General features: G+C 32.5%; 1 protein-coding gene across 2 annotated transcripts; it reads right to left on the reverse strand.

The window, feature by feature from the left end:
* Nucleotides 1–520: 520 nt before the first annotated feature.
* LOC139843795 (putative RING-type E3 ubiquitin transferase C3H69) lies at nt 521–5,559 on the reverse strand. Of its 2 annotated transcripts, XM_071833944.1 has the most exons (8): nt 5,422–5,559; nt 4,985–5,072; nt 4,073–4,818; nt 2,625–2,694; nt 1,638–1,726; nt 1,482–1,540; nt 974–1,056; nt 521–866 (listed from the first exon to the last, which is right to left on the reverse strand). In XM_071833944.1, exons 1-6 carry the CDS (start codon nt 5,445–5,447, stop codon nt 1,504–1,506), a joined length of 1,056 nt encoding a protein of 351 aa, XP_071690045.1. In that variant the 5' UTR covers nt 5,448–5,559; the 3' UTR covers nt 521–866; nt 974–1,056; nt 1,482–1,503. The 2 variants fall into 2 exon arrangements, with proteins under 2 accessions (XP_071690045.1, XP_071690046.1); XM_071833945.1 differs by lacking the exon at nt 5,422–5,559 and having other exon boundaries at nt 4,985–5,083.
* Between the last annotated feature and the right edge of the window lie 9,016 nt (nt 5,560–14,575).

Consider the following 14,575-nt stretch of genomic DNA (forward strand, 5'->3'; position numbering starts at 1 on the left):
TTTCGTGAATTATTGTAAATATTCGTATAATAGGCGTGAGTTTGTTTTAAATCAAACATGTATGTATGACTATTTCCACCCTTTTCATGGTCACTTCAAGATGTTCTAATGCCAGTTATTCGTGTTCCGGGCATCCGGAATGAATTAGCACTTCTCAGATCAAGGTCTCTCCAGTGAAGCTGGGCGAATCACTAGGTCACCTTTTGATGGTTTTATATTTGTAAACCGTTTTCCTATTTAGGTTACACAACCTTTTAACTAAGATGTACAAAACGAATAATGTTGTGACGATTTCCAACCCTTTCCACGAGGTTTCAACCTAACCTCTTTTGAGGATATATATAGTAACATCAAACCAGTATGTCATCTTCCGATGCCTATCACTTGCGCAAAGTAATTCAAAAAAGGAATTCCAGATTTTAGCACTCACCAAAGAGAAATCTGAATATAGAAGGCTTTAAGGATATTACAAAACTGATGATCATGTATATCATATGTATACACACAGTTACCCGAAAGATTCCCAATGACAATATTATTGACATAACTTGAAAAAAAAGTTAAAAATAGATCACAACCAAAACCATGTACAATCCCCAAAACATACAAAATGGGCAGTGCCCAGGAACACAAGGGCTATAACTTTAAACCCTGTAAGGTTCCCCTTCATTTTATGTTTTCCATACATATTTTTTATAACATATCATTTATCACTGAGATTGTTTCAACTGAGATTGTTTCAACTCAATACTGACAATACACTTCCCTTTATCCTCAAAAAATATCAGGTGCAAGTTATTCTTAGATACCATTTTTTTTTTAAGCATGCCACATACACAGCACTACAGACGTAAGCAATCGCACATCTAATATAATCAAAAGGAAGAAAAAAAAGCCAAAATCCGGTTATTAGAATAAGCACACGAGTAATTCAAATAAAAAAAAATTAACGCAAATAACATTAGATACCTACCTTGAGTATATCTGTAGAGCCACACTGACATCAAAAGAAGTATGTGTTTTTATGATGGGGCATGCCTAGCTACACCAAATATTCTGCACGTTGCCCACATATATATATTATAAATCAGACACTAATAGATGCACAAATTAGATGCAACCAACATAGAAAAAGAGGTGGTAACTTCAACCCATTTACATAAGACCAAGTTCCGTCAAGTTGCATCTCCATTTCAAACGAGACAAATAAAAAAGTTGGCTAAAACAGGAGGTCAAACCGTTTGAAGGTGATCGAATATCTATTTGGAGGTATACAACCTTCTAAATCGTTTTTATTCAGATAACTAGGTGTTCATGTTTTTGTACTCGGAATTAAATTTAAACTATCAGCAAAAAACTGACAAACGTATTTGTGGGTCAACCTAATTCAACCACATCCATTCAAATCAGTACTAAAAATGATCCATTTCAACAACGTAAAATACATAATGTATGAGCACTGAAACTAAACAGAAACTAACCTGAAAATAAAAATGGAATTATTCACCTTATGCGCATGCGGATGAGAAAATCAGACAGCCTGTATACATATTTTCAATTTGTGAGGGTAAAGCAAAGAGAAAAAAGTTTCATGCTTCTGAATTTAGATTAAATAATCAAAAACGATTATGTAAAACCTAATATCCTTAGCAATCACAGTCTGTCCATCTTCAGCCCCAAGATGACGCAAAACTACTTCTTCTAGACGTCCATCACGATACGCATGCTGCAAACAGATTTAAATAAACAGATGCTTATAACCTAGTTTATGTTTTCTAGAAAATAACAAGACTTGTACGTAGTGTAAATTTAAGGAAGGGGAATTACAATGAAGACCTATAAAAACATCCCTTACTACCCTCTTTCACATTTTTTAAGGAAGAAATTTTTTAAAATTTTACTTCCCAACCTTTTATAGACTTCTAAAGTTTGTTACACACGCCTTTGGACAAGAAATTCAGATATGTGAATGCAAACAAAAAGGCTTCAATAAATGTATCTCTACTCATCAGTCAGCACACATCTTAGCCTTTATGAGATATTAAAAGAAGTTCTAATTTTCACAAGGCCAAATATCAGGGAAAGATAAGAGTGGTCGGTCATGCAACTGCCAAAAAACTGAGACGACTCAGCTAAATTTCATCCAATTGAAGATTCGTGTAAAAGTTGTTTAAATGCAACCATTACAAGCCAAATCTTCTTAACAACCTATTAAGTACGAATCAAAAATATTGAGGATGTCAAAAGGCTCATGAGTCATGACTCATAGCTTTTCAATAATCTCTATATATTCATGACTTCTAAAAAGGCACATTTCTACAGTTGACAAGGATAGATATCATTTTAATCCTGGGCTAACAATAAGACATCACATATGATATCGAACACCAGTTCATAAACTAAACTGTATGACTCAAGAGCATTAAACGCTCTTTTGGTAAGCCTCATCCTCCAATACTCTCATCAAAGCACTTATCGGGTAATGTTATTGATGGATTATACAGTTAAATTTATTATTCACCGGATCCGCCCCAATATATCCGTATACAGTCACCAGAGCCTCATATTGCAGAATATAATAATAACAAAAAAAAAAAGAATCGAAAGCTTATGCTTTCAACTACCTTATAAAAACAACTGGTTCCAAATGGGCACACCCCATTCCCAAAGTCAAAGTGTCTACAATCAATAGACCTGCAAAAAAGAAGGCATTATTAAGAGATAATGAAAAATAAATTATAACTCACATTGGTGAAGTGACATGTTTATAAGTTATAACAAGGTTACAGTGAGGTTTATTCAATTATTCCACGAGGACACGTGAATAACATTATTGGTACAAAAGTATAAAAAATCACAATAAACCTAAATGTGAGGATTTACTACAACCATGCATCATAAAACTCATAAAATATATAGAGTAAATCCTGCAAGTGAGCGTAATAAGTTTAAGGTTCTTATTCTTACAAACTTCCAACCAAGGGCCTCGCATCCACCTTCAATGGCTAGCTGGTGTTTTTTTTTTAAAAAAAAAAAACTAAAGTAACTGCCTTTCATCATAACTTCTAGCAAACCAATTGTTTTATTCGTTTTGCTGAACCTTTAAATTCACTAAATTTCATTGTTGATCACCTTACATTTCTGTGAGAGTCAGTGAGCTCTAGCAATGTTCATGAACAACTTGAAATATAAATTCTTGTGCATAGCAACTGATTTTTCAATTATAGTCATCTTTGATCATGCATGTACTTATCTTCTATAGATGGCTACCCTATGTGAAGTACACGAGTCAATCAAATATTATATCTATCTAATCTATTAATAATATGGTTTCTAACAATCTATATGGTTTAAGACTAAAGAATGATGATTGTGTTACTATGAAGATCAGCATTCTAGTTAATTTTCAACATGATCTTATCGCACAAACTCATTGCATTGGTCACTCTCCTAATGATTGCTTAATTGATATCACTATTTCCCAAACCACTCTTGCATATATACATGCACTCTCATGCATAAACCATCGTTACATGTTGGCGTTGTCTATCGGGTTTTGATTTTGGTATTTACGTATATCTTAAAATTATTCCACGAGTAATGCACCATTCACCTTCTAAATGACATTGGTGATGTTGTGATTTATACCATATTTATATTTTTCCTTAATATGAAACGTTTTAAGATTGAAGTGCTCCTATTTTCAGATTTGCATATACAGCTCTGGTAAGCCCTCCTATCTAATCAACATAACACCAACTGTGAAAAGCACACACCATGTACATCATGTGTCCTTGATTTGAACTAAAGCAAATGGACAACAACTAAATACCTACCCTTGATATTACCCTATACTCTCAATCACATGCTTTCGTGTTTCTTATCTTTAAGTTTCATCATCCTAGTTATGTATAATCATATTCATATAGGTTTGTTTTATCTTATCAGGATCCCGCCAAGTCACTCCCTTGATGCTTAATTCATTCTATGGATCAAAAATTGCCCCTAAACAACTTCTGAATAAAGCAAGATAATTCAGAATACATTCAAAACGATGGCTAAAAGAGTATACCTGAGTCTTGACTTATAGCTATCAACAATTTCCTGCTTTTCCTCCTTCGATGCATACCAAATCACACTAGGAACAACAAAGTACGAAAGCTTCCTACATATAGGACAAGACCTCAAAGCAGAATTCACATCCATTCCTGACGTTGGTGAACTACTTCGCCAATTCCTGATACACGATATACAAAACGGATGATCACATTCTGATAATAACCCAAATTTCCTTTCAGCTGCTGTGGGCTTCGAAAGTACACGTTCAAGACAAACACTGCATTCAATTTCTTGACTATGTTTTAATGCTTCAAGATGCTTGTGCTTCTTCTCACAACTTTTTTTATGTTCTTCCCTTTCATCCGGTCTAAAAGGATGCAAGCATTCTTTTCTGCATGTTGGGCATAAATCGCCATGAACATGTGGGCAATTTTCGCCCCGAGGACAATTACCAGCAGCAGCAAATGAACACATAACAATATCAGCTGGATTTGTACTCCTTGCGGGCCCAATGACATCATCTAACAAACCACTCTCCCCAGAACCTTCACCCCATGCAGAATCAGCAGTAGATACATATGGTGCAGAAAGATCCCCAATAACACCTGGCACTGAAGTAGCAGATACAGATTCTGAAACAGCAAATTGGTAAGGATACGCAGACGAAGATCCAGAAGTTTGCCGTTGAGGAGGTTTCACATGATCGTATCTGCAACGACTACCATACGCACAAGCTCCTTTTTGATAAAACGTACACACCTGTTATGCCAAAAACCACCAACCGCAATCACTACTTACTTTTATTTTAACATCCAAACTTGATTAAAAGAAATAAAAGAGTCACAATACGAATCGGAACCACAATCACTACTTACTAACAACAATACATTCGGTTACACAATAAAAAAAGTAGAAGGAACCGTACATTATTAGCCGGGTCCTTCCAGTCATGCGAAAACTCACAATGCTCCCCTTTCAAACATGCTCCATGAGCAAAAAACTTGCAGAGCACCCTATACAACATCATAAGTTCAATAAATAAATTTTTAATATACATTTCTTGTTTACCTATCCATCAATGATATAATTATACACATAGGGTTTATATGCATCAAATCAAACTATATGCATCAAATCAAACTACAAAATAACACAAAGATCAAATTCCTAATTATTGTTCATCATGAAAACATAATATATACATATACAACTTAATCAACAAAAGATTAACCTATTCAAACACATAATTATATCATAAAAGAAGCTACATCGGAATCAGCAGAAACGGTGCAATTCATCAATTTGATAGGGAAATAAATAAATTGAAATTAAAAAACGCAAGATGAAAATATATATAAATACCTGGTTCGATTAGCCGGCAAAGACATGATCGATTGAATTTCAAGTTTATAGAATCATAATCGGCGGATATATTTCTTTATTTTTAGGGCTAAATAAAGATAACAAGTTGTATTCGATTTTGGGATTTGTATTGTTTATGGTATGTATGTATGTATGTATGTATGAAGATGTTAACCTGCCCTCAAAGGCAACCTTTGGGAAGGATTATGGATAAATTTACAAAGTTAACCTTTGACCATTGGTCAATGTGTAGATTTCACACTTTTGACCTTTTATTACCTAAAGTTATCTATATCTATTTATCTATTATCTATTATCTATAGTCGTTGAAATAAAAAGAAATGTGTCAAATGTGTTTATTTAATGAGTAATTTACATTCACAAAATTTGCTGTCACTTGTTTCACAAAAACCTTCTTTTTTCCACCTCGATCTCTTTTAAGTTAGATATAATAAAAATAAAGTAGTATTTTTCTTTAGTCTTTTATGTAGACGATTTGATCAAGAAGGAAATATAAATTCAAATCAAGAGACTGAACCTTTATAAACACGGAGAGCAAAAGTGAATTAAGTGACCTATCATAAGAACTGAAACTAATAAAAAAAATAAAGAAAACAAATAATCTTGTTAACTTCGGTGGGGTGGAGGTGGTTTTTCTACCTTCGTTTTAGTAGGCGGCAAGGCGGTTTCACCACCATGTTTTTGGTTGCCGCTTTCTGACTATGGCGAGGGTGGAGGTTCTGTTAATGCCCTTGTCTGTCGTTAGTTGTGGTGGCTTTACCACTCAGCCGGTGGTGGGCGCCTTGTCTGTGGTTGGTTGTTTCTCGTCTATCTATATGTTTCCTTTCTCTCTTGTCGTTTCCTTTTTCCTCTTCTCCGGTGTTTTAGTCGGTTTTTTGTCCGTCATTTCCTTCTCTGATGTCGGCTCACAAGTGATAAGGACTTTGTACTTTGTGGGTCGTTGTGATTAGGTTGGGATGATGATGATTTCTTCAGAGGCTTGCAGAAGATGCCTTTGTTTTTTTTTTTTTTTTTTTTTTTTTTTTGCTTTCCCATTGCCAGTTGTACCTCATGATCCGTTTCTCATTTTCATTGCTTCTCCACATGCGACGAGTACTGTGGTTGCCCACCATAGTATGTTTACGTTTACGGTTTACGTTTTTTTTCATTAAGTTATAGATGACAATGTGTGTAATGAATGATGAAAATTGTTGTTTACTTTCTGTGTTGAATGAATTGATTAAATAACTGTAAATGACAAATTTAACCCTAGGAAGTAAAATTATATGCTTTTACAATTTGTAACTTTAATATCTCTTGACTTAAAACATCTTTATGACTTGTGACTTGTAAGATTATTTGTAGCGGGAGGGGCGTTGGTGGTATGAGTTGATTTACTTTTTTTATGATTATGATGTGTGGATTTTTGGTGTGGAGTATTGGTGGTGTAGATTTTTGGTGTGGGTGTGGAGTGTTGTGATGATGTGTTAAAATATAATTGGTAAAAGAGTATAAAATGTTTTAAAATTCTTCGTAACATTTTATAAATAATATAAAATTAATATAATTCATTCCACTCCCGTTGCTTCTCATGTTGGATAGCAAGTGCCGCCCCCATTTGTTCCAAATTCAACGCCCCACTATGCCATTTTAGGTCGTGACTTTTCTTCCACGTAGGATCCCATGGGCGTGGGTTAGCCCCACTACAAATGGTCTAAGCATAAAACGTATAAGACAAAACTCAATAAGTAAATGTAAAAGTAAACGCTAACATAAATATAAAACGTATAATGTAAATGTGCAACATAAACATAAATTTTTTTAATACTAAATAAAGGTAAAACGAAATAAATATTAAAGAAAGATGAACCAACCCAACCCAATACCGTTCAGTTCTATAACAACCCTCACTTTTTGACTTCTGAAATTACTGAAATGACCCTAGGGTTTACTGTCTGACTATACGTATTAATTATTTAAGGGTTGTTATATACACAATCAATTTAACGTTGACCAAATGATAAACTTTTATTCGACACTCACTGCTAATTAAAATTTATGCATTTCAATAATATTATTTATAACTATTAATCTATAAGTAATAAATAAAAAGTGACATTTATATAAATAATAAAACAATTGGGAACTAAATAAAAATAAATACAAGTCATGAATTAGTAAAAAGAAAATAATACTTATCATGTAGTAAATGTAAAAATAATAATAAACATAATAATAATAATAATAATAATAATAATAATAATAATAATAATAATAATAATAATAATAATAATAATAATAATAATAATAATAATAATAATAATGAGACTAAAGAATCTTAAACAATTACATCCTTATGTTGACTAAAAATAAAGTATAAACTTGTACATCCTTATGTTGACTAATTATAAACTAGTACCACCTTTTGTTGACTAAAAATTATAAAACAAAATAAAATCATTAATTAGAATATCCTTATGTTGACTAACACTCTAATACTTGCACTATATAAACACTCCTAGACTCCTAGTTTCTCATTCACAAATCACACCAAAATCCTCTCTCAAAAACAATCTCTCCCTCTCTCTCTCTCTTGTGGTATTCGGATCTTCAAGCTTGTTCTTCGTGTTCTTCAAGAATCTTCAAGGAGTTCTTCAAGATTTTTAAGGCTTTGATCTTCCATCTTCATCGTGTTCATCTTTTCTTTGTTAATTATCTTGAATCTTCAAAGGTATAACATAAACCCTAAACTATTTACATAAACTTTAATCTTTGTTAATTCATATTCATATTATAAACTTGTTATTCATAAGTATATACATAAACACTCCTAGATTTATATATACATATATACATGTAAAAAAAAAATATTTTTATGTATATATTCGAATTATATATACATATACATATTAAAACCTTAAACCCTAATACTACTTATACTAGTACTTAACATGTATACACTATTACTATTACTAGCACCTATAACCTACTACTTATATTGTAGCACAAAAACATTTTGGGATATGTATTAGAGATGTATAGATCTTCGAACTTTCTTGACGAATGGTTTCTACGAGATTCTAGGCAGAGGGTTTGGATTTCCGATTTAAAGGGTCCTATGGCTCAAGCCCCTAGATCTAAATTAGCCATTCGAAGAGAAAGGGGTGATTGGAAGCTTATCTAATACGGCAAGTATCCTAAAATGAAAAACACTCATAAAAGTAGAAACTCTCTAGTCATAGAAACTTAGTAAAATAAGAAACTTTCTAAAAATGGAAACTTTATAAAAATAGTAACTTACTAGGAATAGAAACTTAGTAAAACAAACTATACTTAAACACATACTTAAACTTAAACATGGGCAAAACACTTAACTACTCTTAAATGTCAATAGGTTGACTTTCCTGCTCACTCGTTCAACTCTTTATTCCGAGGAATAACTCTCTCTCTACTTACTAAGGTGACTTTTATAGCCCCACTCTTATTGCTATAGCACTTTTTATACTTACTGGGGTGAGACACATGCTGCTTTTATACTTTAAACAACTTAGACACAAGTACGAACCTAAACTGTACTATGACTAGCTTATGCTACTAAGACCCCACAGTGATATTTTTTAATTGCTTTCAGGATAAGGCATTCTTAATTATTGGGGGTAGGCCTATCGGGAGTAACGTCCCCGATACATTTGACCGTGATGTCTTTGTATTACTTAATAATGATTTAAACATGGTGATAAGGTACTGCCAACTTATCATCGGGGCAACAAAACAAACGTTTAGTCTAAAATATCACGAATCAGTACTACTTTTGGATCTGCGAGATCTACTTTTTGATCCTGCGGGAGATCAACTTTACAACTAAATCTTGTGGTCTAAAAACAACGATAACTACTTTTGTTAAACCTATGAACTTCACTCAACCTTTTTGGTTAACACTTTAGCATGTTTTGTCTCAGGTGCTGTTTGATTCTAGCTTTCTTATCTACTACTTATGTGATGCTACTTGGACTTAGGATCAAGAGATATCGCATTTATTACTTCTGCATATGAACAATTACTTTATCGTTATTTCCATTATTGTAACGACATTTCATTTTCCGCTGCGTACTCAATAAAGTTAAATTTTCTCATTTAGTATTGTTCTCGTATTATAATATGTTGGTTTATTTGATATTAGTAACGTTTCTTCCAGACCCTATTGGGAGGACGTTACAGATTGGTATCAGAGCATAACCAGGCTGTTATAGAGAACCAGGATTGCATTTTTATGTGTGCCTTACTTGCTAGCTAGGGTGCCTTAGCAATCTAGGAAACTATAACCTTTCCTGCCTTAGACTTAAAGCATTTAGAATTGCCTTATAATCTTAACAATCATGCTTTACCAAACTTGACTTAAAGATTCTAATCAAAGTCTCTTTCCTAATGTAGGACTACAACTTTCCTTGACCATAGTGCCTTTAATTGTTGCCTTTAACTGTTAAATGCTACACTATACTTTAAAAACTTTACTTATCTTAGAATGCCGAGCTAATCTAAGAACTCTGCTCACTTTCCTGAGTACTATCCAATTACACCACCGCATCTAAATGCGACACAATGATTTCAGAAATTCTTGACATTCATAAGTCATCTATCATGGTTATGTGTATTACATATGTATTACATGAAATATTATCCATGATTTTGAAATTCTTATAATTGTTACTACTCACACTCAAACGTATATAACTCTCTGTTATATCACGTACCTATATGCCTTATGCCTTTATGCATCTGTTTGCAAATTGAAAAATGTCATTGGGTTATCACAGTATACGAATTGAAAGTCTTTAATCAAAAGATTATTAGATTACATACTTATCACTTTATGATCTCGACACGTCATACTGCCATTATTAAAGTAAAGACACATCATATCTTATTATATCTTATCGTATCTATCCTAGTAGATTTTGTCTAACACTTTTCCTAAATTCCCTCCATAAATTACGGAAATCTTTTTGCTATATACACGTATTCGAGGAGACGAATATATCATCCAGTATTCAAAACTAATCTCATATCAAAAACCCTAATTCCAAACATATAATATGGATTCCTCGAACTCTTCGAGCTCCAATGGTAGCGTAACCGGAATGAACCAACCAATCAGCCATCATCTATTTTGGATGAATTGGGGATGGGTTCGTAGTAAACTTAATCAATGGAGACAAGAAGAAGATGATCCCTTCCACCAACCAAATTCACCTCTTGGTGAAGAACCTGAAGCACTTACTGGCGAACCCGTTCGGAACACTATTTTCACCCTCATTTCCAGGATATCCAGTCACGAATATATAATATCTAAAATTTTAGATCTTATTCATCCACTTGTTCGAACCGCCAATCATCCCGGAATAATAGAAGAAGTCAACGAGCTTCGCGCTCGAGTAGTGGCTCTGGAGAATATGGTGCGAAACCTACGAACACCAGCAGCAGCACCAGCAGCATAACCAGTACCACCAGTACCATCGGCATCACCACCAACATCACCAGCTTCACCAACGAAAACATCCGCATTCCACGCCTCAACATCACACTCAGTACCTCAAACATCAACATCATACGCCCCATAGATACCAAGGAATATTAGTAATAATGAGTTAAGATGTATTGACTCATTCTTCCTGAAGAATTACATATGTATACTTTATATATATGGATTGGAACAATAATAAATCTTTTCATACTAAGCTATTACGTGTGAATCTTAACTAGTATGTACTACTTGATTAATTCATATCATTAATATGCTATGATGTACATCCTTCGTTAATGACTTAACAATCGTTAATCACTGCTTCAACACAATAAACTCCATTTCATAATAAACCAAGTGTATTACTCAAATACATGATTGATTGTATACTTTCATTTTCGATGTACTCGAAACTTTCTAGAAAACATCATTCGTGCCTTATGAATTTCACAAGAATTCCACGAGCACCAACATCATATACTGAGGTATATCAATAACAATGAACGATGAAGTATTGATTCATAACTTCATTAGCGAAATATTTCGCGACAATTATGAAATCTCTAAGGTTTTGGAGATTATTTATTCTCGTTTCAACCGCAAATCAAATGAGTTTAATATTATATTAACTCATTAAATCTATATTATATCTGAAGAATACATATATGAACGTATATCTTCTCTTTTGTACAAACTGTTAATTGTGAAAATATTTTAATGGGTAGGTAATACCCGAGAAATATTTATATCTCACATTAATATGTTACATTGTACATTCTTCAAATTCTGATTCAATAATCAGTAACTATACTACTTACATCCACATATGTATCCGCGCACCAAAGAACAACCATTTTCATTCAAATCAAATTACATATTCTGAATTTGACATATCAGAATTCAAGTAAAGCTATAGCAGATGTTATCTTCCTAAAGATCACTACATTCATGAATTATATTCATTCGTATTCTATGATGAATTATCACATCAAACCACCAAAATTATCATTCATTACTTTTGAAATCAACAACGCCTATTCGTCAACCATTAGATCCATTGACGATTACAATCAGCGTTTAATCATCTAAAAATAAAATTTCTTGAAACCATCTCGGGTTGTCAATCAATGATTCAGATTCGTTAACCTTGAGAATGCTGACGAAGCAGCAAATGCTATAGATGTTCTTAAGGGCTAACAGTTTGATAATAAAGAATGGTACGTTGGAAAAGCCCAAAAGAAAATTTGGAACTGAAAAACGGATTGAGCTAACCATGAAGGAGACCAAGGACAAACACAAGGGCCAAACCCTATATTCAAAGAATCCAGGAAATTCTGAATCCGGTGAAATCTTTAGAGAATATCTTGCTCCAAAGTCATGTTAAAAGCTTGCGAAAAATTTTTCTTCATCAACTTTCGAACTTAGAAATTCCAAAATATCATCATAAATATCCTCTATATTTCGGAAGATATCTTCATAACGATTCATGTCCGCAATTAAGTATCTCTTTGCGATATCTTTATAAAGGAAACTGTTTTAGTTTCTATATTCTGTAAAATTCGAGTTTAAATTATAAATGCTTTGAAGAAGTGATTGGGAATTGAAGCATGAGTTAATATAATATAATGATGTCAGGCCAACGTGATTATATTACAGTAAGTCATGCTCAGTTTTTAATGGAAGATGATGATTCATAGATTTTATAATCATCATTTGCCATGTTACACGACTCTTACATTCTATTTAACCTCTAAACATATCAAGAAAATATTTTTCTTGATGATTCGGTCTTTTTCGGATATTCTGGTAATATGACAAATCAAATCGTGCTATTACCTTTCGTTTCTACTTTATATATTATGATCATTCAAAACTTCATACCTATGAATTCTGGACCATTACTCGCTTGACTTGAAGTCGGGAAGAAGAAACAAAAACATAAAGCTCCGACATATAAGGGAAAATATAAAGCCCGATAACGACTCCGAAATTACAAACCGTGTATATCAATGCGTATAGCAATATAAAGACACAGGATAATTAAAAACACTATAACCCCAAGAGCATAGAAGAAGTAAACAGATTCCTCTGGCGGTAAAAGAAAAAGAAGAATGACTGCATAGATGGTCAATATAATAACCAGGTTCAGAACTGGATTTAGCATTTTCTTAATCTTTTGGAAGTTTGAATTGAGAAAGAAAGTATAGAAGTGGTGAAGATAATGAAACGGAATAAGCTAATTTATAGCAAAATTCCAAACACATCAATCGAGGCAAATCACCGCATTTAATCAAACAAATCTCAAAATTTCGTAAATACCGGAGAATCAAATCTTATAGATTACGAAGATTTCCTTTAATTCCTTGAATTCCGGAAATCAATCGTGACTACATCAAAAGTTAAGGCGAACATTTAATTTTCTCATTTCACTCTTTTATGATAGCTTCGTTTATACTCTTCCTATAAACGAATCGTTTTATCCATATTATTCAATAGTGATAAAACTTTATTTTTTAACTTATATTCATTATTAAAATATTCTTGTTGTAAACAATGAAGCTCTCTATCAAATTTCATGACTGTGATTTTCACGAACTCCTCTCTGTTTGTCTGCCCTAATATTGTGGCATAAAATGCTCAAGGTTTTAAATGAGCTCAATACCATTCATAACACATTTCATGTATCCAATTTACTGAAATGACTTGTATAACATCATCATTTTGAATGATCTTCGCATTAATGATAAAATGCACTTCGTTGAAGAACCTATAGAAATCATGGAAGGAGAGGTCAAACAAACGCGTAAAAGCAACATACCTATCATTAAAGTCTGTTGGAATTCGCGTAGAGGCTCCGAATATACCTGGGAATGCAAAGACCATATGAAACGGAAATATCCCCATCTCTTCTCAACTACTGATGCATCCGAGAAGTCTACCTAAAACTTCGGGACGAAGTTTTTATTAACGGGGAGGTACTATAACAACCCTCACTTTTTGACTTCTGAAATTACTGAAATGACCCTAGGGTTTACTGTCTGACTATACGTATTAATTATTTAAGGGTTGTTATATACACAATCAATTTAACGTTGACCAAATGATAAACTTTTATTCGACACTCACTGCTAATTAAAATTTATGCATTTCAATAATATTATTTATAACTATTAATCTATAAGTAATAAATAAAAAGTGACATTTATATAAATAATAAAACAATTGGGAACTAAATAAAAATAAATACAAGTCATGAATTAGTAAAAAGAAAATAATACTTATCATGTAGTAAATGTAAAAATAATAATAAACATAATAATAATAATAATAATAATAATAATAATAATAATAATAATAATAATAATAATAATAATAATAATAATAATAATGAGACTAAAGAATCTTAAACAATTACATCCTTATATTGACTAAAAATAAAGTATAAACTTGTACATCCTTATGTTGACTAATTATAAACTAGTACCACCTTTTGTTGACTAAAAATTATAAAACAAAATAAAATCATTAATTAGAACATCCTTATGTTGACTAACACTCTAATACTTGCATTATATAAACACTCACAGACTCCTAGTTTCTCATTCACAAATCACACCAAAATCCTCTCTCAAA

This window comes from Rutidosis leptorrhynchoides, chromosome 4, assembly GCF_046630445.1.
Source record: "Rutidosis leptorrhynchoides isolate AG116_Rl617_1_P2 chromosome 4, CSIRO_AGI_Rlap_v1, whole genome shotgun sequence".
NCBI classification, from domain to species: domain Eukaryota; kingdom Viridiplantae; phylum Streptophyta; class Magnoliopsida; order Asterales; family Asteraceae; genus Rutidosis; species Rutidosis leptorrhynchoides.